Source organism: Mya arenaria, chromosome 8 (genome assembly GCF_026914265.1).
Source record: "Mya arenaria isolate MELC-2E11 chromosome 8, ASM2691426v1".
Lineage (NCBI taxonomy): Eukaryota > Metazoa > Mollusca > Bivalvia > Myida > Myidae > Mya > Mya arenaria.
Genome location: NC_069129.1, coordinates 17,169,345 through 17,192,708, shown reverse-complemented (window position 1 = coordinate 17,192,708; position 23,364 = coordinate 17,169,345). Strand labels below are relative to the sequence as shown.

The 23,364-nt window shown below is 33.3% G+C and overlaps 2 protein-coding genes across 2 annotated transcripts; both read left to right on the top strand.

The window, feature by feature from the left end:
• The first annotated feature begins 268 nt into the window (after positions 1 to 268).
• Positions 269 to 11,094, top strand: LOC128242285 (cytochrome b5-like). The gene is made up of 6 exons (XM_052959376.1): positions 269 to 423; positions 3,757 to 3,793; positions 6,471 to 6,562; positions 7,468 to 7,494; positions 8,160 to 8,197; positions 9,163 to 11,094. The coding sequence occupies exons 1-6, from the start codon at positions 310 to 312 to the stop codon at positions 9,248 to 9,250; spliced, it is 396 nt and encodes a 131-aa protein (XP_052815336.1). The 5' UTR covers positions 269 to 309; the 3' UTR covers positions 9,251 to 11,094.
• A 762-nt stretch (positions 11,095 to 11,856) lies between these two features.
• Positions 11,857 to 21,628, top strand: LOC128243514 (exosome complex component MTR3-like). The gene is made up of 9 exons (XM_052961323.1): positions 11,857 to 12,023; positions 12,702 to 12,756; positions 15,885 to 15,963; positions 16,950 to 17,124; positions 17,714 to 17,774; positions 18,772 to 18,857; positions 19,868 to 19,927; positions 20,662 to 20,772; positions 21,241 to 21,628. Exons 1-9 carry the CDS (start codon positions 11,937 to 11,939, stop codon positions 21,343 to 21,345), a joined length of 819 nt encoding a protein of 272 aa, XP_052817283.1. The 5' UTR covers positions 11,857 to 11,936; the 3' UTR covers positions 21,346 to 21,628.
• The last annotated feature ends 1,736 nt before the right edge of the window (positions 21,629 to 23,364 follow it).

Here is a 23,364-nt window from a genome sequence, read left to right as displayed (position 1 = left end):
ATACATACACTTGATCATACTCAAACATAAAATTCGTAACAGATTCATATAAAATATATATATATAGTAGTACAATTAATGAGTCAGTCAAATCTGAAAATATCTTGCAAAAAAATAAAGGAAAATAAAAAACAAAATAAGACCTGTAGGCTACGAAATGTCTTTACGGAGGCTACAGTATTACAAAGAGGCTATCCCCCAAACGGGGCGTCAGGGGAGGTCACTGTGTTAAGGTTTGTATGATAAATTTTAGATAAAGTGTTGCGAGCATCTTTTTGAAAGCGGAAGTGAGCAGGTTGTGAAACAAAAATGACAGAGCTAAAATCTTTCAGCTTGAAAGAAGTGAAGGAGCATAATGACTCTAAATCGACCTATCTGGTTATCTATGATCAGGTTTATGATGTGACCAAGTTTTTAGAAGAGGTAAGTCTTGGTTGTCAAGCCTTTGAACAAATGACATTCTCGTGCAATGCGAATGTGGTGGGTGGGGAAGTGATATCACATCACACATGTTGGTCTAAAAGTTTTTATTTGGATTTGAACTGTGTCTTTTATTTAACTATTATAATTGAAGTTGGTTTTCTGCTTTAAAGTTAAAGTAAATTCACCATTTTATTACCTAATTAATTGGATAATATTTGATGTGCTAGATCAGCCTGTGCTAGATTATAACCTCAAATTTCATCATGGCCTTGAAAAGATGCACTGACGTGACATGTCATGCGTTGACCAATATGAGGCTAAAATGTAGAACTTATATTTTCCCAGTCCCACATGGTATAATCTAATGTGTACAACTTGATACTTGATCAATCTTAATGAATAAAAAAAACACTGAATGGTCATGATATAGTCTAAAATTATAGACATGTTATATGGGATTCTTCCAATCCCTAACGTCTAAACGGGAATGTGCAAAAAACGGGGGTGTTTTAAAAATATTGAAATTGTTTTAAGTGAAGTATTTTATGGTTGAAATTGATCATAAAGAGTTATATTCATATTTTACCATGTACGTGAAATGTTATTTTGCACTAAACAAGCATTTAATGCATTAAAACAAGTTGTTTACCTTTCCAATAAAACGAAAGTTGACTGACACAGACAACAATTATGCGAAGGGGAACAACTCGATACAATCGTAATAACTCGGCCTCCTCCGATAAAGCTTCGAGATAGACCTCTTTATACAATCGTAACAACTCGGCCATGGCCGAAGTGTTCCGAGCGCTTTTAAAACTGTGCCCAAAAGCCTTGCAGGTGCCCTTCATGTATATATCGTTATGTTTTGACAGAATGAAATGAAGAAAAGCCGTCAAACTCATAAATATAAGTTGGATATCTATTTTTTTGTGTACGGAACTAATATAAAATAACATTATCTGGTAATATTTCTTGTTTTTATGATATTTTATAGACGCTATATGCTTTAACCCGGAATCCTGATCGGAACAACTACCCACTTTTGATACCAAACAATTTGTACGTGAAGGATTTGCCATATTAAAAATCTAAAAACCTATTTGACCTAGATACAACATGCTTTCGACCATGACCTTTAACTATACTTCGCAACAAAAGTTTGTGCACTATATTTTTTATTTTAATTTGTATAACTTGTTTAAACTGTTTAATGTATTTTATTTTTTAAAAAAAGTAATTAAATATTTACATATTTGCCATACAGTCACTTTTTAGTTACCGTAAATGACTGGGTATTAGACGCACTTTTTTCCCTCAGATTTTGATGCAAAAAAATGCCTGCATACAATACCCAGTAACAATTTTTTGAACTTTTTTTCTGAGGTCAATTTCAAGCCGAGAGTTTGTTTAGATTTACGTAGAAAGGGATGTTACTCGCGTTGTATTGATTGAGTATATACGGGTTAAAACGACAGTTGAAGATCGGGATACGGTATATCGTAAGACGTTTATAATTTCAACAAAAACATTTTTCGATTAAAGTTACCGTAATTCACCTAAGAGTTCGGACACTCTAAATATTTGGACACCCATAATTATTTCCCAAAATAATTTATTTTCGGACACCCAAAGGACATCAATCATAACTTTCATAGTTACCAAGTTTCACAGACGAAGATTATTGATTTTTATCTTTACAATGCCTGGCTAGATTACCTAACCGTATACACCACTGTGACAATTTAATTAGTTACTACCCATCCTAAACGATTTATTGCCTGTTGAAAAGGAAGTGTGATATATTTATTTGAGGATTAAACAAACAACAAGGGCAATCAAGGGATTAAGAAAACATCGACATGGCATGTTTGTAAAACGATCTGCCAATAAGCTTTCAAACTTGTACCACACTTATAGACTATATGAAGCAATAATCGTACAGTTATACATTAATCCTGCATAGCAATGTCCATGCTCTCCACGAGATCCTCGTGGGTATAACTGTAAGTTATGTGACGTCACACAGTGTGACTCTTTGATCTGAAGCCGATAGAATGTGTTTATTCAGTTCAGTGCATGTATAAAATGGGTGTTTTAATTAACTTCATGAAGGATTTACACTTATAGGCGTAATAAATAAGTTTATGACCATTGATTACTACGGATAAATTAATAAGTGGTAAAAAGCAAACATGAAGAAAAAAGGCAGGTTAAACAAACATGTAAATAAAATGTAAAAATGATAATTTTCTATGTATTCGGAGAGCGAAAAAAATAATAATTTATGGTGTCCGAACTCTTGTGAATTACGGTATTCAATATTATTTTGAATAATAAATTGAATTAAACAATAATCAAACTTACATATAAAAAAGCAAAGTTGGGCACTGTCAGAATATTTTTTGCATAACATAACTTTTCATTCTCGACAGTATGGTTGTATGGTTTTAAAGATAACCATCGCCATTTTCACGAAAATTTTCAACAAACATGGTGGCTGAAAATGCTGGACGATTTTGACATTTTTTCTATGCGTCTTTTAACCAAAAACATAGATTAAAAGTTTTTTTCTCGGATTTTTCACATATTTTTTTTCCTGCGTCTAATACCCCCTATCGTCTTATACCCAGTCATTTACGGTACTTATCACCACAAGAGAGGCAAAGGAATGCATCATCCCTTCTAATGGCTTTTACATGGGTACAAAATGATAAATTCACCCATCATGAACCCTGTTATCACTGGTCCAACTCTGAATGAGCCTCATATGGCCTGCCTAGGCTGCAATATATATAATTTTATGGTAACTGAGCGCCCAAATGCAATTCAATATAGTTACCTGTAGATAAATTTCATTAATTTTAGAATAAGCAACATACCATATTTTGATGCGCTTTTCATGTTGTGCACTATACTAAGAAAACAATAGGGCATAGGTTTTAGGCTTTGGTAGATATGTAAGATCTGGCAAACAAAAACAACACGATTTTAAAGAAGTATTTTACATGTGAAATCATTTTAAACAAAGGGTCTAATTTGGCATTAATTAAAAATGACAAATTGGTGTTGTTTCAAGTAAAACTTAATTTTTTTTAACACTACCATTCCCATGCTTTTTCAAATAAAGTTTTCTGACAGTTCTACTGTTATGGTTAACAATTGGAGCTTATTTTTACCGGAAGTGACCCAAAATAGAAGTGTTTTATCCATTTTCAGGAGGCGGTCGAAAATAGGTTGTGGTCGAAAATAGGTTGTTCCGGGATACCATAGTATTTTGTATTTTGACTCATGTTTATATTGGCTTACTATTATTATTTTATTTATTTATTCCAGCATCCTGGTGGTGAAGAGGTTTTATTGGAACAAGCAGGTAAATATGGCCAGACTTGTTAGATGAACTTCTAAGGAACACTTTTTTCAGATAACCTATGTCATAAGATTGGTGCACATGTATGTTGAGGCAACACCAATGCATGTTCATGTTTTAACTGTAAGTTTGACATGGGGCATAGAGGGATTTTAAAATAACTTGGCACAAATGTTCTCCATGATACTTGGTCATGCATTGGGGAATTCAAAATAACTTGGCGCACATTTTCACCATGACAAGATTGTGTGACAAGCAACGCTCATGTCTGATTTTGGGTCTTTGGTCAAATAGCAGACAAGGGATTAAGTTTGCCTCCATGTGCTCATGTTTTAACATAGGGAAACATATAAGCCTTTTAGAGATTAGAGTCTTCCATCTGTATTCTTATCCATCTCTTAATTAATTTTCCCAAATCCGGTATGGTCCTTCAATCTGAGCCGTATGGACTGCCAATCTGGGCCGTATGGTTTGCCAATCTGGGCCATATGGTATGCTTATGTGAGCCATAATTGAGGTCTGCCAATCATGGGCCATATGGTCTGCTTATGTGAGCCATAATTGAGGTCTGCCAATCATGAGCCATATGGTCTGGTAATCTCAGCCATTTTGTGGATGGGATGTATTGGCCATATACCACAAACAATATATACAATTATACAGAAATGAGAGGGTTTTGTTTTCATTGATGAAATGCTTTTAATAGCAACTTGTGTCCATTGTAAGTTATAAGAAAATTATTCTATACGTTTTATTGGCTCGACTATTCAAAGAAGAAGGAGAGCTATACTACTCACCCAAGCGTCAGCGTCACACCTTGGTTAAGGTTTTGCAAGTAAGCACCTTTAAGTCATTATCTCAGTAAATACATCATGTATTGCAATGAAACTTTGGATATGTATTCACAACTATCTAACCTGCTAAATTAATTAGTTAGGTAACACTTATTTGAATTTAATGCAAATAATGGGCCTTTATTATTTGACTTAGAAATTCTGGTTAAGGTTTTGCATGTAAGCACACATAGGTTAATATCTCAGCAACTACTTGATGTATTGCATTAAGACTTTATAAAATGGTACTCAACCATCCAACCTTTCTAATTAACCAAGTAAGATAACTATAGTTTGCATTTAATGCAAATAATGACCCTTTATTATAAGGTTTTGCATGTAAGCACACATAGGTTAATATCTCAGCAACTACTTGATGTATTGCATTAAGACTTTATAAAATGGTACTCAACCATCCAACCTTTCTAATTAACCAAGTAAGATAACTATAGTTTGCATTTAATGCAAATAATGACCCTTTATTATAAGGTTTTGCATGTAAGCACACATAGGTTAATATCTCAGCAACTACTTGATGTATTGCATTAAGATTTTACACATTGGTACTCAACCATCCAACTTATTTAACTTACCAAGTTAGATAACTCTAGTTTGCATTTAATGCAAAATAATTTCCCTTTATTATTCGACTTGAAAATTCTGGTTAAGGTTTTGCATGTAACCACATTTAAGTCAATATCTCAGCAAATACATCATGTATTGCATTGAAACTTTAGATATGTATTCCCAACTATCTAACCTACTAAATTAATGAAGTTAGATTACACTTTTTTTTAATATAATGCAAATTATGGGCCTTTATTATTTGACTTAGAAATTCTGGTTAAGGTTTTGCGTGTAAGCACACATAGGTTAATATCTCAGCAACTACTTGATGTTTTGCATTGAGACTTTATACAATGGTATTCAACCATCCAATCTACTTAAATAACCCAGTAAGATAACTAAATTCAAATTATGGCCCTTTTTTATTCAACATAGAAATTCGAATACATCATGTATTGCATTGAAACTTTATACACAGGCTCCCAGCCATTCAACCTTTTTTAATTATCAGGAAAGATAACTCTATCTTTTATATTATATCATTTTTGCCCCTTTATTATGCGACTTAAAAATTCTGGTTAAGGATTTGCATGTTAGCACACATAGGTTAATGTCTCAGCAACAACTTCATGTATTGCATTGAGACTTTATACAATGGTACTCAACCACCCAACCTACTTGAAAAACCAAAGTAGATAACTGTATTTTGCAAATAATGGCCCTTTATTATCGGACGTAGAAATTCTCGTTAAAATTTTGCATGTAACCACATTCATATTAATATCTCAGCAAATACATCATGTATTGCATTGAAATCTAATCTAATTTTACAATGATCCATGTTTCGCCAAAACTTTTCAATCCTTACACTGAAAAGCAGCTTAATAGTTGAGCGCGATGTCTCTGTGACAGCTCTTGTTAATTTTATTAATGATAATCAATGATGAGATCGTGGGTTATAATTATAAAACACATTTTGGGTTTTGTTCATTTTTGGTTTGTTTGTTCAAGTTTATGTATTCATTATAACTGTTATTTAAACACCAAATATTTTGCAATGATTATTATTAATATATATATTTGAAAAAAAAATCATATTCATTTCTTTGTAGATAGATTATGGTTTAAATAATACTCTGTGAAGAACAGGTCTGATGGCTAGGTGATAAATGAAAATAATATGTCAATGGCAAACAGACATGCATTTGCGTCCACTCAGTCTTGTTTTAAAAGCACTTCATTGTATGAGACTTTTTTCAAATACATTAATTTGTATTTAGGAGGAGATGCCACAGATGCATTTGAAGATGTCGGCCATTCCACCGATGCACGCGAGCTGATGAAAGATTACTTAGTTGGAGATATTGTTGAGGTACAGTATTAGTATTACTGTATCACACATTTAGGAGTATTTTGTCAGGACTTTAACCTTGTTTAACATGACTGAAAACTGGTTGAATTGAAATATTTCTCTTTAAACAGCACACCTGCCGGTATTTTGGTTCCAGTGCATCTGCTGACATCTTTTATACAACCAAATATTAAATTATACTATGTTAGGTCAGTGGTCGAAATTAGCACAAGCCCTGCACTTGAAAAATGCTTTCCAGGCTTGCCCAAATTCTGGGTTTTATACAGCAGGGCTTGCTCAAAAATGTAATGCCAAGCAGTAGTATATATGAATTCGGGCTTGTCCATCAAAAAGACTAATTTTGATGACTGTTGGGTTACACAATACTATTATAATAAACTTAAATTTTTCATGCATGACTCCTGGGACAAGTACAGTTGTTGGTGACATTGTTTAGGTACTTTTTTCCTCTTGATTCATTTTCATGGTAACCTCTTTCTAGAAAACAAAACAAAGCTTCTCTATGATCCACATTAAATTCATATTACGTGGAAAATGTCATAACATCTTCATAACAAAAAACCTCGTATGAAATAATATTACTTGGAAATGTCATACATAATCTTCATGATAACAATGAACCTCGTATGAAATAATATTACTTGGAAATGTCATACATAAACTTTATCGTAACAACCTTGTATGAAATAATATTACTTGGAAATGTCATACATAAACTTCATCGTAACAATGAACCTCGTATGAAGTCATATTATTTGGAAATGTCTAAGGTAATAGTTTCAGTGTCTATTAGTAGGTGGGCTGCCGTGGCCATAGTAGTTTCGCCTACGGTACATGTATATTAAGATATTGGTGGAATTCTTTGTTTATCATCTTTTGATGGAAGTTTTCATTTTATTTTTCAGTCTGATAAAAAGAACAGGAAGAAACAAGTAAGTTCTTAAAAAAATAATGTTGTGATTATTACAGATCTAGTTTTTATTACAGATCTGATGACTATAACATATCTAGTGATTACTGTATTACATATCTAGTTATAATTACAAATTTAGTGATTATTACAGATTTAGTGATTATTATAGATCAAGTGATTATTACAAATCTAGTTATTTTTAGAAATATTTTGATTATTACTTTGTGATTATAACTGATATAGTGATCATCAAAGATCTAGTGATAATTATAGAACTATTGATGATTACAGATCTAGTGATAATTTTTGGGGAAAAAAGCGTTTATTGCTTGGGGAAATAGTCATTGTTACTGGCCATTACTTAAGATACCTTTTTCCGATCACCAAATTCGGTCAGAATGAATGCGGGCAGAATGTCTTGGTCAGGTTCCATAACCAGCGATGTCGCCTCAAGTCACTCCATAGTTATGACCCTTGAATCGGCAAAAACTGTCTTTACAGTGGCCGCTCTCTAAATTTGGCTTTATATACAACCACTTATCACCAAACTTGGTGTCCTTAAATTAGGATGGGCATATGTTGTGACAGTTGGCCCTGATATTTCAATTTAATAGACTTTGACCCTTTAATATGAAATTATCATTATACTTAAGCAGTGAACAATATTCTTAATATTTATTTCAGGAGCGGTTAACACCAGCCATGCAAGCAGAACAGTCCAGGTAGGAATAGTGGTGTCTTTTTTTAGAAAACGTAGAAAATGTTTTCTGTGTTGCCCTTATGAGGAAACCTTTCTTGAGTGCATAGGTTAAAATGACAGTTGGCATTATAAGCTTGCCTGTAGCAGTAGGGAAGAGTTCGTTCATCACATCACCATGCCAAGTTCATAATATGGTCATGTCAAGTAAATGCAGTGATAGTTCATCACATTGTCATATAAAGTAAATGCAGTGATAGTTCATCACATTGTCATGTCGATGCAAGTTAATGCAGTGATAGTTCATCACATTGTCATGTCGACGCAAGTAAATGCAGTGATAGTTCATCACATTGTCATGTCGACGCAAGTAAATGCAGTGATAGTTCATCACATTGTCATGTCGACGCAAGTAAATGCAGTGATAGTTCATCACATTGTCATGTCGACGCAAGTAAATGCAGTGATAGTTCATCACATTGTCATGTTTTATTTTTTGTCTTGAAACGAGCGAATTTTTGCGAAAATCCATGGAAACCAGTTATATAAGACTGCTGACAAAATATTAGATAGCAGATTTTTATATTGCAGTTCAAAAATTGATGTTTTATGCATTTTTCTTACAACAGTTTTAGCCATAATACATTAATTTTCGAACAAAAATATGAAAACCTGCCATCTAATTTTTTTTGTCAGCAATCTTAAATCATTGGTTTGAAGATATTTACGCAATAATTTGCTCTTTCCAAGACTAAAAAAAAGTTGTAAAAATGGTATATCTGTGATAGGGCAGCTTTAATGTATATAGAACAACTTCCAACATTCTTGCTGCAAAACTGTTGCACCCTATAAAAATTAGGTAGTCGAAATTAGCACAAACCTGCAAGCGCTAAGCTGTTAAAATATGTACTGGAGTATAGAAACATGTTATACTGCATTATTTCTATGTTTAATGATTGCGCTCAAAATCTTTACTTTACTTTATTACAGTGGCTGGACAGGATGGTTGATACCCCTGGGAATTGCCATGGCGGCCGCCATTCTTTACAGATTTGTGATAGCCCCCAGCTCTTCGTAACACATATTGACTGTCTAAAAAGCACTAAACAAAGGACCAAGTCAGGAGGCTGAAGCGGGAAAGGTTCTTAGTGAACAACTCGAATCTTTTTCTTTTTCGCTTCTTGAAGTGTGATTCTCTGTTCTCTTAATATTTATAATGTAATTCATCAATAAATTCAACATTGGCCTGAATTTTTCTATTGATAAATACTTGAAAAACATGGTTGTTTTCAGTGTGGTTTTATTTAATATGTAGCATATGTGCTGCTTATACCTTCAAAGTTTAAGTTTACAAATTACTGGTAACAACATTCGCAATCACTAAGTGTTAAAAAAATTATGACTTAAAGAAGCCAAGCTTGCTTTAAAAATGGACACAAAAGCACTTAACAGCTATATTGCATTAAATGTGTACAGAATACTATAGATGACTATAGTTATTTGTTCAGAACTTTGTTCAGTGTTGAAAATAGTTGCAAAAGAAAATCGTAGCAAAATAAAGGCAAATAAATAGACAATGTACAATTTTGTACCCATTGTTTCATGTAACAGTGTTTTCTTTGTAGTCATCTATACAATAAGTCCCATATCAGAATCATTCTCATTAATCAGAGGTTTGATAATGATAAATCTATGTTGTATGTGTAGCATCATAACTGGTGTACGAGAATGATCAGAATGGTAACAAATAGAACTGTTTTATAGTGCTACAAATAACGTTAGTCACTTATGCAGCACCTTCGTTACATATGCTGTTCTTGACAACAAGATACAAGACAGTTTCATCACTCCAAACCCTCATGATTGGAATTACTCACCTGCGCTAAAGCACTCATGTATAATATCAATAACTCTGATTATGGGTGCCGTAACTCTTTTTTTGGTGGCAATATTTAGCACTATATTTGTAATCGAACTGTAATATCTTTTTGGAATTTAAGTTTAACTGTGTGGAAGTTGAAATTTAGTCATAGTTCTACATGTTTGTTGTACTTTTTAATAAAAGTATTATTTGTAATATCGTTAACAAATTTAATCAATATACTTTGCCGAGTTTACATATTAATTAAAACAATCTGAAAACTGTAACTTAAATACTTTTCATAAGTCAAGTAAGTAGATATTTATTCAACATATTATACATGCATTAAGCAGATGGTTATGTTATTTCATGGAAACATTTATCTTGAGCCATGTGTGGGTGTTTTGATGTGTATACATGTACAGACAAAATTATATAATGGTGTGTTAAAAGTTTTTCCATAGCATTTCTGTATGTTTCAGCGAAATGTTGTTTCTTTTCCTGTGCAATTGCTGTTTTGAAATTCTATGAATGCCAATATTAAACACACAATGATACATTCCCTTCTTAAATCCAGATTTTCACATATATAATTTTTTTTTTGGAAAACTCATTCTTAACACTTACAGTAGTACATTTATAAATTATGATAACAAATCATTGAAGTAATGTGAGAAATCTTTTTTCCATCTGCAATGTGTTGCTATTATTTTTGTCTTAAAGCGCAATATTGTCATATACCTTTTGTAAAGGCTGTTTTCTGTATGTTTGTAAGTCACATTTTAGAAGACGCAATCATTGCTGTTTTACATGCGGTCTGTTTTAGAACTACTCAACTTTATTACATAATATATTTTTACAACTGCATCTAGGTTGTTCTCTGTAAGTCAATTTTCGTGGGGGTGGGGGTATTAATTTAACCTTTTTTTAACCAGTCATTTTAAAAATAATATACTGATACTAATATACTCGTATATATAATAAAATAAAACGAAAATGTTTCAATACAGAATATTCTACAAGTGGTTTATCAAATTGAATAGTAAAGATTCTAATTTTTAGAGAGTTTCTTGTCTTTTTACCAATAGGCCTTAGCGATATTATAAAATGGTTCCCCTCTCCCGCCCTACCTAAAAAAATTGGCTATGCTGAAATAATTTTATTTCTAAAAATGTGTGATGATATTCAAGCACAATTTTCAAACAAACGAACCTGTTCAGTATACACCTTCAATAATCTATCCAACTAACTACCCACAACCTCCCTGGGCTGTGGTTGTGTATACAAATATTTTAAATCTGGCCTTACTTGAATGATTATCAATATTAGTCTGATTCATCGTGTGATGAGTCTAGTTCCAGCCTTTTACAGGTAAACAATGGTACTCATTGCTAGTGAATATAAAGTTAGTTTAAGTGTTGAACTAAAGCATTCAAATAGGAATTGAGCCTAGCATACCTAGGCATTCCACTAGAACGGAATTTGGATTTGATGCTGATGCAAACTGAATTATATGCTTTCTTGAAATCATGTGTCTGCAATTGGTAAACAACTTTCTAATAAAGGGATTTATTTGTACTGCACAAACTGACTTGTGCCTGGGACCAACAACTAATCCTACTTCCAGCTTGTGCCAAGAACGATTTGTTGGCTATTGTATATCATCACGATACAGCAGTTATTGAGGGATGTTAGTTCTAAGGATGTTATATGACGTGCACTAAGAGACGGATACAGGGAAATATTCTTTTCTCGAATGGGGCGCTGTCGACTCACCAAGGGACACCATTCACGTGGGAGATATTTTACTTACTGTTGACTGCCTCCCAAACATGGCGGCCTACGAAAACATGTGAATTTTCGAATAAAATTGGTATTTGTACAGGCTCGGAAGATTTTCAATATGCCAACTGACACAAGAAGAATAAATGGACCTGAAAGTTCAATCAGTCCATACGCCTTTGTCAAATCAAAGCAATTAACTGATAAAGTAAGTGTTTATATGTACTTGCACTATTGAAATAGTATTTCGGACAATATAGACGGATATGCATTAGATTAAAGGGAGTCGTTCATATGTTTTATGTTGACATTTTTTAAAACTATGTTTAAATTGATTTGGCCATTGTTTTAATCAGACTTTAAAAAGCAGTCGCAGACTCAATTTAAGTCATATTTTTAATAGTGTTACTTTCACTTTTTGGAAAAAAATATCATTTTCTATCACATGTTTTATATTTATTAACAACAGAGCTCATACTTCTGCTTGTGATGATGTGTTATTATGATTAGAAGCATTTTGTTCACCTAAGATTATAATTTTTCGTTATATAGCCCTAAAAAAACATGAATTGGGAATATGTTCACTCAAACAAAGACTGTTGAATCTTTGTTATAAAAGTAATATGAAAAGTTTACAAATGAAGGTACAGCTGAAACCCTTGGCTCAATATCGCTTGACTCAATTTTCTCATTGGCTCCAATTGGATGTAAAAGACTATTTTGTTTTACTCTTTGTAAGCATTCTCGCTTAGGTTTCAACTGTACTGTATTAACAAAAAATGATTTGAAACTTTATTCTTGCAAATGAATGTGACCATCTGACAATGATTTTACTTTATTGATGCAAATGCAGAAAACCAAAAATGATACCCTTTATTCCTGCTAGGCAGCAGAAAGTGGGCGTAGTGATGGAAGGACATTTGAAAAAGTTAGACCTATTTGTAAGTTTTATCATTTTCTCTTACCATTATCTCCATTGTGACAAAATGTTTCTTTATGTATGCATGTGGATGTTAGGTCTAAGAGTAAAAGGTAGGGTGGATAGGGTTTTTTATTATTTTTATTATTACGCTTTATGTAAGAAAGTTATTGTCATAATTGGGGAACAGTGCTAAAGTAATCTTCTGTATAAAACTTTAAAGGTTTTAAACTACATGTCATCAGTCAATTATAATTTTTATGCTTGAATGAACACTTCATATATCATAACAAATGGGTGACTTTAGATGGAATGAAGAATTTTGATAAGAAGTTTGAGGGAACTGTCTGTTGTTTAATGGGAAAAAAAATGAAAATTTATGTTTTAAAAATCAATTATGACAAAATCACCATATGAAAGTTTTTTATTTTTTGTCCCCGAACTAGCCAATTTTGCGAAAATCCATGAAAGCCAGTGATATAACTTATAATGAGGCTGCTGACAAGACTTCATATCCGAGAATTACATATTTAAGTTCAAAAATTGATGTTTTATGCATTTTTAGCTCGACTATTCAAAGAATAAGGAGAGCTATCCTACTCACCCTGGCGTCGGCGGTGGCGTCAGCGTCGGCGTCAGCGTTGGCATCACACCTTGGTTAAGGTTTTGAATGTAAGCACCTTTAAGTCATTATCTCAGTAAATACATCAGTTATTGCATTGAAACTTTGGTTATGTATTCCCAACTATCTAAGATACTAAATTAATGAAGTTAGATAACAATTATTTAAATATAATGCAGATAATAGGCCTTTATTATTTGACTTATAAATTTTGGTTAAGGTTTTGCGTGTAAGCACACATAGGTTAATATCTCAGCAACTACTTGAGGTATTGCATTGAGACTTGATACAATGGTACTCAACCATCCAACCTACTAAATTAAACAAGTTAGATAACTCTAGTTTGCATTTAATGCAAATAATTGCCCTTTATTATTTGACTTATAAATTCTGGTTAAGGTTTTGGGTGTAAGCACACATAGGTTAATATCTCAGTAACTACTTGAGGTATTGCATTGATACTTGATACAATGGTAGTAAACCATCCAACCTACTTAATTAACCAAGTTAGATAACTCTAGTTTGCATTTAATGCAAAATAATTGCCCTTTATTGTTCGACTTAGAAATTCTGGTTAAGATTTTGCATGTAACCACATTTAAGTCAATATCTCAGCAAATATATCATGTATTGCATTGAAACATTAGATATGTATTCCCAGATAACACTTTTTTGAATATAATGCAAATTATGGGCCTTTATTATTTGACTTAGACATTCTGGTTAAGGTTTTGCATGTAAGCACACATAGGTTAATATCTCAGCAATTACTTGATGGATTGCATTGAGACTTTATACAATGGTACTCACCCATCCAATCTACTTAAATGACCAAATAAGATAACTCCAGTTTGCAATAAATAAAATTAAAATAATGGCCCCTTTTTTATTCAACATAGAAATTCTGGTTACGGTTTTGCATGTAACCACTTTTAAGTCAATACCTCAGCGAATACGTCATGTATTGCATTGAAACTTTACACACAGGCTCCCATCTATTTAACCTTATTTAATCAAGTAAGATAACTCTATCTTTTATGATATATAATTTTTACCCCTTTATTATGCGACTTAGAAATTCTGGTTAAGGTCTTGCATGTTAGCACACATAGGATAATATCTCAGCAACTATTTGATGTATTGCATCGAGACTTTATACAATGGTATTCATCCACCCAACTTAATTGAATAACCAAGTTAGATAACTGTATTTTGCAAATAATGGCCCTTTATTATTAGACTTAGAAATTCTCGTTAAAATTTTGCATGTAACCACATTTATGTTAATATCTCAGCACACCTTGTATTGCATTGAAATTTAATCTAACAGTGATCCATGCATGTTTCGCCAAAACGTTTCAATCCTAACATTGAAAAGCGGCGGAATATACGAGCGCGCTGTCTCTGTGTCAGCTCTTGTTCTTAAACCGTTAGTTACGGTTTAAGCCATAAAACATTATTTTTCAAACTGAAATATGAATATCTGCGATCTGATTTTTGTGTCAGCAGTCTTATATCATTGGTTTGCAGATATTTACGCAAAAAATTGCTCTTTCCAAGACAAAAATAAAGAAGTTGTCAAAACGGTAATGGTGAGAGTGCAGTTTTAATTGATCATTTAACAACACTCTGCAATTTTGTAAATATAATATCTTTATATCATAGAAATCTTGATGGTATCAGGGTATTGCCAATTTCATTTTTTAGCTCACCTGAGCACGAAGTGCGCAAGATGAGCTATTGTGATCGACCTGTGTCCGTCATCGTCGTCCGTCGTCAACAATTGGACTGTTAACACTCTAGAGGTCACAATTTGGGCACTTTCTTAATGAAACTTGGTCAGAATGTTACCCTCAATAAAATCTTTGATGAGTTCGATATTGGGTCATCTGGGGTTAAAAACTAGGTCACCAGTTCAAATTGAAGGAAAATCTTGTTAACACTCTAGTTTTCATTTTTGACTGTATCTTCATGAAAGTTGGTCAGAATGTTTATATTAATAATCTTCAAGTCAAGTTTAAATCTAGAGGTCACATTTATAAAGGTTTCTTCATGAAAGTTGGTCAGAATGTTTACATTAATTATTTCTAAGTCAAATTTAAAACTTGGTCATGTGGGGTCAAAAACTAGGTCATAAGGTCAAATCATAGGAAAAGTTTGTTAGCACTCTAGAGGTCACATTTATGACTGTATCATCGGGAATCTTGGTCAGAATGTTTATATTGATTACCTCTAGGCCAAGTTCGAATTTGGGTCATGTGCAGTCAAAAACTAGGTTACCATTATGTTCAATGAACTTGATTAGAATGTTATTGTTGATGATCTTTATTGGATCAGGTGAGCAATTCAGGGCCTTCAGGGCCCTCTCATTTCAAAATTGAATTGAATTGAAACTTGAGTTTTGATTTTCTCAATGATGTAAAAATGACAAATTGAATATTATAAGAATAAGGCAACATTTTACGTGAAACCTTGTTTAATTCAGATAGTTTTATTGAGCTTGATATATATATATCTTTAAATTCCAGTCTTGAAGACGGGTTTAATCACACAGGCCCAGGGTTCATCATACATAGAACAGGATGGTACCAAGGTGATTTGTGCTGTGTAAGTGACTTTTGTTTTAAATCTGCACCAAACTGTGATCAACCTCAGCGAAAGAACTGTTTACATGTGGACATAAATGTTTTTCAAAAAGTATATGAATGTGTGCCAGTATATTATAGCTGATTTATCCTTGCAGATAAGGTTGATAAATGGAGAATATTAAGTCAGTTGGTTGATCTGTGGGGTTATAGCACTTTGAGCAGCTTGTGTAATGTCTATATCACCCGAGACCGAAAGTTCAGTCCGATGTATCTTTACACAAGCAATTTGAAACATTCAAAGAGATCAACTGACTATCAAAGAATAATTTATAAATAAAAGTAGTAACATTTTTCTTCACAAAATCATACAAGTTTGATGACAAAGTTTTAACGTGCTATTTCTTATGCAAAGTATTGAGGAGGACAATTTAGGCATACTAGGCTACAGTGTGTAATAAAGATTCCGGTTCCATATTTTATGTTTAAATCATGCAGTATAGTTGATATAAAATGAATAGGTATAAAATAAGTATGACTATGCATGTATTATTTCAGCTTGATTAAGATAGCTGATATGAATCACTCTTGAGTCCATTTTCTGTGTAGAAACTAATGCTGGTGTTGAGAGGCCATGAAAAAGGACCCTTAGTAAGGATCAAAACCACAGTGTAATAGGCAGACACTGACGCTAGTTATTGGCATTGGTCAACAAGCCCTACCATTTAGAGTCCAGAATTTGAGCAAGCCTGGAAACCATGTAACCAGTGCAGGGCTGGGGGCTGGTGCTTATATCGACTGCTGAAAATCATTAATGAGAGTTTGATCAGGCTAGTAAGGTTTGAAAATGAAAACTGAGTAATTGATATCTTGGCTTTTCTGAGTTTGTTTTTTCTTTTTCTTTTTTAATGTCTTAGTACCAATTCTTTGGCTCATATTTTTTGTAAATCTTAAAACTTAATAGTCTAAAATAAAGTTTTTGGTATCTTGTATAAATTTTCATTAAAGCTACGGCCCTCGCGCCGTTATCAAGAGAGAAGAATTTAGCATGCAGGGTCAAATGACTTGTGAGTTTAAGTTTGCGCCATTCTCGTGTCGCCAACGGAGACAACACATGCAGGACGCAGAGGAGAAGGATTACTCTGTTCAGTTGTTGGAGGCATTGGAACCAGCCGTTCTATTGGTTTGTTTTACTTGATTTCTTGCCTCAGTACAACTTAAAACTCTTGCTTTAAAACAACTCATGTTCAAATTGTTTTCTTTTAAACTTATTTATGAAACAAGTTATTACATTATATTAATCACTCTTGCTGGCACAATGTTACGCGAGATTATATTTACAATATACATAAGAGTAGGAGTCTAATTTCTCTGGATCTTAATTATAAAGGACTTAATTCCTAAAAAAGAACAGAAAAAGAAAACACTCAGCAGTAATTGTCAAAAAAGCTTCAGATTGCTGTTAGCAGATTAGCAGCTATAACAGGAACAAGATTGTTTCAGAAATCAGCTTAAATTTGTGAAATGTATTAAGGCTACACTGAAGTGATCAATTTATCTGTGCTAAATGAAAAAAGACATTTTTTTTGTAAGATTGATATACTGTTAAGTTTGTTTTGCCAATCTATATGTATACGACTATGATTTGGACAAAAATGTTGAAACCTCAACAGGAAAGAAAAGTAAAAAAGAGAATTTGTAAAGAATTTAATCTTCAGCCCATATTTGTCAAAAATAAACACACAGCAGGTCCATGTATTTGTGTTTTGCAGCACAAGTTTCCAAAAGCTCAAGTGAACATCTACATCACCGTGTTACAGAATGATGGAAGTGGTGAGTATGTCCTGAATAAAGTACACTGAAGTGTATTTCAAGTGTAATACTTAATTTTATTAATTTTACATTTTCTACAAGGTAGTACAACAATATATTAGTCACTCTTATTGGCATGATGTGACATGAGTTTTTGATATTAGGGAAAAGCGAATGTCCACTGAGGATACCCACTTGCCTGCCTTAGTGTGATATAAGGGAAAACAAAAGTCCAGTCAGGATACCCACTTGTCCGCCTTGGTGTGATATTTGGGAAAAGCAAATGTCCACGAAATACCCACTTTTCCACCTTGGTGTGATATTTGGGAAAAACAAACATCCAGGGAGGATTACCACTTTTCCACCTTGGTGTGATATTTGGAAAAACAAATGTCCTGTGAGGATACCCACTTGTTTGCCTTGGTGTGATATTTGGGAAAAGCAAATGTCCACGAAATACCCACTTTTCCACCTTGGTGTGATATTTGGGAAAAGCAAATGTCAACGAAATACCCACTTTTCCACCTTGAAAAGCAAATGTCCATGAAATAAACACTTTTCCACCTTGTTGTGATATTTGGGAAAAACCAAAGTCCTGGGAGGATACCCACTTGTCCGCCCTGTTGTGATATTTGGGAAAAACAAACGTCCAGGGAGGTTATCCACTTGACCGCCCTGGTGTGATATTTCGGAAAAGGGAATGTACCCATAGGAAGCTCCTCGGTGTCAACCAATCAGTTTTACCTGTACACAGGCCAAAAATGAAGACTGGGGTGTCTTTTTAATATGAGAGTAATCAAATTTCAACTTACTTACAGACAACAAACTTTTAAAAAGAATACAAAATGTTAGATTTTTTTCTTTTTTGTCTTATTTTCAATTTTTTACTTTTGTCTTATTTTTGGCATTAAAAGAAAGGCAAGTCATTTTATATAGCACTGTTTAAATGAAAAATCACTTCGTAATTTACAGCTTTTTTCCTTACATTATAGTACAAATGTGTGTTCCCTTTCCCCAGCGCTGGCGGCTTCAATGACATGCGCGTCCATGGCTCTGGCTGATGCTGGTATTGAGATGTATGACCTCGTTACAGGATGTTCTGCAGTAAGTAGTATCAATGAAGATACATGTGCATAGTCTTAAAATTTGGCTGGAATGCTATGGCTTGAAAACTAGTGATGAATGAATTAAGGTATGAATGTTATAGATTTGAGATAAAATACTATAACTATATATATTTTATTTAAAATCTTTATCCTTCATAACTAAAGGATACTATTACTATTAGGGATAATTAGTGATACACTCTTCACATTCTATTGACATATGTATGGTATTATTAATTTGATTGTTAAAATTTGTATTAATATTATTTATTAATACAAGGTCTTTAAATAAGCTGTCCCTGATTTAAAGAAGAGCAATGTTCAAAGACTGAATAAAAGGCCATATTGACCTGCCTATATATAGACCAGAAACAGTTATTAAGTGACTTCATAATGGAAAAATCACTTCAAATTATAGAATAATTTAATACATCATGCTGTATCATGTAATAAAACACCTATTACTTTTAAGCTGTGAAATATACATTTGATATTGACCACAAAATCATTATTGACCTCAGCTATCGCCTCGGTCAAAACTGATTTTTTGGTCATTATGACAGCATATTTTACAGTAAATAATTATATAAAATTTGCTTGCTTGTGTATGTATTTGAATATTGCCTAATGTACCAGTAATTGAAATAAATTCTAAAAAAACTCTTAACTTGACATGTAAGCAATTATATTAAAGATGTGGCATTTAAGTATCTCAACTTAACTGCATTACTTCAAGATCGCAACAATAACATTTTAAGTATCTAAATGCATATATATCAAGGAACTTAATTGTTTGCTGTATTTGCTGACCAGGATATAATACAATGTTGTTCTAGATGATTGTAGTCATATGGTTCATGTATATCCTGTGTTATGAGAATGATGCAATGTGCCTCCACATGTTGGTTAGATAGGGGAAAATCACACTTATCCCAATATCTTGTAAGCATTGAGCTTTGGGCATTGAGTATATTTCATTGATTTCTAATTCTTTGGCTATTTTTTCAGCGCATTAAAGGAGACACTATACTGATGGACCCTTGCTCCTCAGAAGAATATTCAGACAAGGTGAATTGGGCTATTTTATTTTCTTATATATATATATATTTTTTTTACAACATATTTTATGTTATACTTAATCACATTAAACTTTCAGATTTGTTACTATATCTAATCACATCAAAACTGCAGCTTATTTGTTTGAAAAAGAGAATTAAATGCTACATGAAAAAAAATTGTCTGTTAAGATGCACAATAAATGAGGTCAGGTGTTTTTGATGAGTTCAGTTGGTCGACTGCATACAAATGTTTTACTCATTCACAGACTTCATGTGGAAAACATTTGTTTTCCAGTAACTGAGCTATTTTACTGAAAAAAAACAACAGGAACTGACAGTAACTCATTAAAACAGATGTTTGTAAATTGTCAATAAGCTTTTCTGCAAATGAAAGCATTTTCTGTTATATTTTTAAAAAGTTGTTAACAATATTGCTCTTATATAAAAAATTGAATCACATGGGTTTTGGGTGACATAAATGTTTAAGGACAACGTTCAATAACTAAGATGCAGTATAAGCGAATTGCATTGTAATTTATCTGCACACTAGTTATAGAATGGCTTAGCTTCATCTACTTGTTACTGTTCTGATATGGTAGAGAATATTACACAAAAGCAAATGAAATACTGTCAAACATGCTACAATTTATACTAATCAATATTAAAAAATAGATCATTCTTATTACATACACTCGATTCTGGTTTATCTAGGGTAAAATCAACACCAATGTTATATTGTTACAGGACAGTGCTACAGTGAACAACGGCAGTGTAACAGTTGGTATCATGCCTTCTCTCAACCAGATCTCAGCTGTCACCTCCAAGGGGGAACTGCATTTTGAACACCTCAGAAAGGTAGACAATTAGTATACCTTGCTTTGAGAACTAACAGGTCTGACCCCACCAAATTAATCTCCTATATAGTTTTTCTATGGTCAATTGACCAGTTTGCATGCAAGATAACGCTGATTTCTAGTGCTTCACGACCCCCAACTCCATAATTATATGGGGAGAAAGCTTCACTTATGTACTAAACATTATAAAACATTAGCAAAAAAGTAACATTTGCCAAAAGAAATATAAGATTGGTTGAATGTAACCTCTATGTATTCGGTCAAATGACAATATCCAGTGTACGAGGACAAATAATGCGATGAAAAGGTTAACATAAAACCAAGGCCATTGAATAGCTTACACAGAAATGGGCTGCTTGATTGGCTACTCTATTAACCACTGCTATCAAAAATCTTACATAGAAAAGTGTCGACACCTGATACTAGTGAACGATTTTTGGTATATCATTCTGTTTTGTTTATTTTCCAGGCTATCCGTCAGTGTGTGGATGTGTGTATCCAGCTGTACCCTGTGTGCCAACAGAGCCTCACATCAGCTGTCGAGGACCTTATACAGAAGGGGAGTGATACCTGAGCATGATGCCAGGGACATTGAACCGACATGATAGCAATCCATTCATACACGTTGATGATAAAAGATTCGAACAATTTATGAAAGTCATTCAGTTTTTGTCATTTAACACAGGCCAGCCTGCAGACTGTGACTCATAGAGGCCATTGGCTATATAATTATGTTTCATCAATGGAATTCATACTTTTAGTGCTTGAAATTAATTGGTCGTGTTTATTATCTTTAACATGTTCTGGCCTATCATTCTAATGCAATTATATCATACAAAATAAACATTTAAGTTTTACATGTTTCTTATGTCTATCACTGCAAATGGTTTGAAATGTGTTTCGATTTACATCTAAATTGATGTAATAATTGTTTTCTGTATATGCTCACAAAAACATTAAGCCATTGGATATGTAGGAGTATATCTTATTAGACACTGAATATGTAATATAATTAAGACACTGAATATGTTAAACTCTGCATTTACGAATTTGATAATTTGTTTATATTATACTATACCCTAGACTTATTATATTAAAATTAATGTTAATAGAACTTGAAAGGTCATGAATGTTAATTGTGTCATTCTATACACTTAACATGACTTAATCCTCTTTGAGTGGTTATCACTCATTAGGCTGAGCATCGTCGGACATACAAGTTTTCAGCCTGCTACATGAAAAGACCATATCAGATTAAGCAAAGAAATATTTTCTTGAACTAAATGATTGAAAAAAAAAACCCAGCTCAAGTTTGTTTTTTTTAAAATGGCTTGTCTCCCACATTGTGTGGTCAAAGCTGAGAAATAATTAATGATGGACATGAAATTGGTACTTTTGAACTTGAGACGAACAACAGATACGACAATACCAAGTATGAAGTTCCTGGATCCAAGCGTTCTCAAGTTATTGAGCAGAAACGAAAGTGAAATATGGACTGAAGGTCACTGTGACCTTGACCGACTGACCTTAAAATCAATAGGGGTAATCTACTAATCATGACCAACTAAAGAATCAAGTATGAAGTTCCTTGGCCCAAGCGTTCTTTAGTTATTAAGTGGAAACAGTTTTTCACTTCAAGGTCACCGCGACCTTGACCTTCTGACCTTAAAATCACTAGGGGTCATCCACTAGTCATGACCAACTGAACTATCGAGTATATAGTTAATGGGCCCCAATGTTCTATAGTTATTGAGCGGAAACTGGTTTTCACTTCAAGGGCACCGCGACCTTGACTTTTGAATTACTGATCTCCAAATCAATAAGCGTCATCGTCTGGTCAAGACCAACATGCATACCAAGAAGGAAGTTCACGGGTGAAAGCGTTCTTTATTTATTGATTTTTCACACCAAGATCACCGCGATCTTGATCTTTGACCTACTTATCTCAAATTAATAGGTGTCATCTACTAGTTATGACCAACTGGCAGATCAAGTATGAAGTTGCTGGGTGCAAGCATTCTGTAGTCATTGAGCGATAAACATTTTTCAGCTTAAGGCCACCGCCAACATATCATTTTACACCTGAACCTCGACATTTGACCTACTGATCCCAAAATTAATAGGGGTTCCTTGGTATATACTTGGTGTGAAGTAATTGTTAATCACATACTTATGTCAAGTGATAGTTCATCGCATTATCATGTCAAGTGATAGCTCATCGCATTATCATTTCAAGTGATAGTTCATCACATTATTTCAAGTGATAGTTCATCGCATTATCATGTCAAGTGATAGCTCATCGCATTATCATTTCAAGTGATAGTTCATCACATTATCATGTCAAGTGATAGCTCATCGCATTATCATGTCAAGTGATAGTTCATCGCATTATCATTTCAAGTGATAGCTCTCATCACATTATCATTTCAAGTGATAGCTCATCACATTATCATGTCAAGTGATAGCTCATCACATTATCATGTCAAGTGATAGCTCATCACATTGTCATGTCAAGTGATAGTTCATCGCATTATCATTTCAAGTGATAGCTCATCACATTATCATGTCAAGTGACAGTTCATCGCATTATCAT

What these genes read in the sequence shown, in the direction of transcription:
- LOC128242285 (XM_052959376.1), top strand. Translation starts at nt 310, where the DNA reads ATGACAGAGCTAAAATCTTTCAGCTTGAAAGAAGTGAAGGAGCATAAT. An exon ending in GGTTTTATTGGAACAAGCAG is followed by an intron (nt 3,794 to 6,470) that starts GTAAATATGGCC and finishes ATTTGTATTTAG; the next exon opens with GAGGAGATGCCACAGATGCA. An exon ending in TAGTTGGAGATATTGTTGAG is followed by an intron (nt 6,563 to 7,467) that starts GTACAGTATTAG and finishes TTTATTTTTCAG; the next exon opens with TCTGATAAAAAGAACAGGAA.
- LOC128243514 (XM_052961323.1), top strand. Translation starts at nt 11,937, where the DNA reads ATGCCAACTGACACAAGAAGAATAAATGGACCTGAAAGTTCAATCAGT. An exon ending in CAAAGCAATTAACTGATAAA is followed by an intron (nt 12,024 to 12,701) that starts GTAAGTGTTTAT and finishes TATTCCTGCTAG; the next exon opens with GCAGCAGAAAGTGGGCGTAG. An exon ending in ATTTTGAACACCTCAGAAAG is followed by an intron (nt 20,773 to 21,240) that starts GTAGACAATTAG and finishes TTTATTTTCCAG; the next exon opens with GCTATCCGTCAGTGTGTGGA.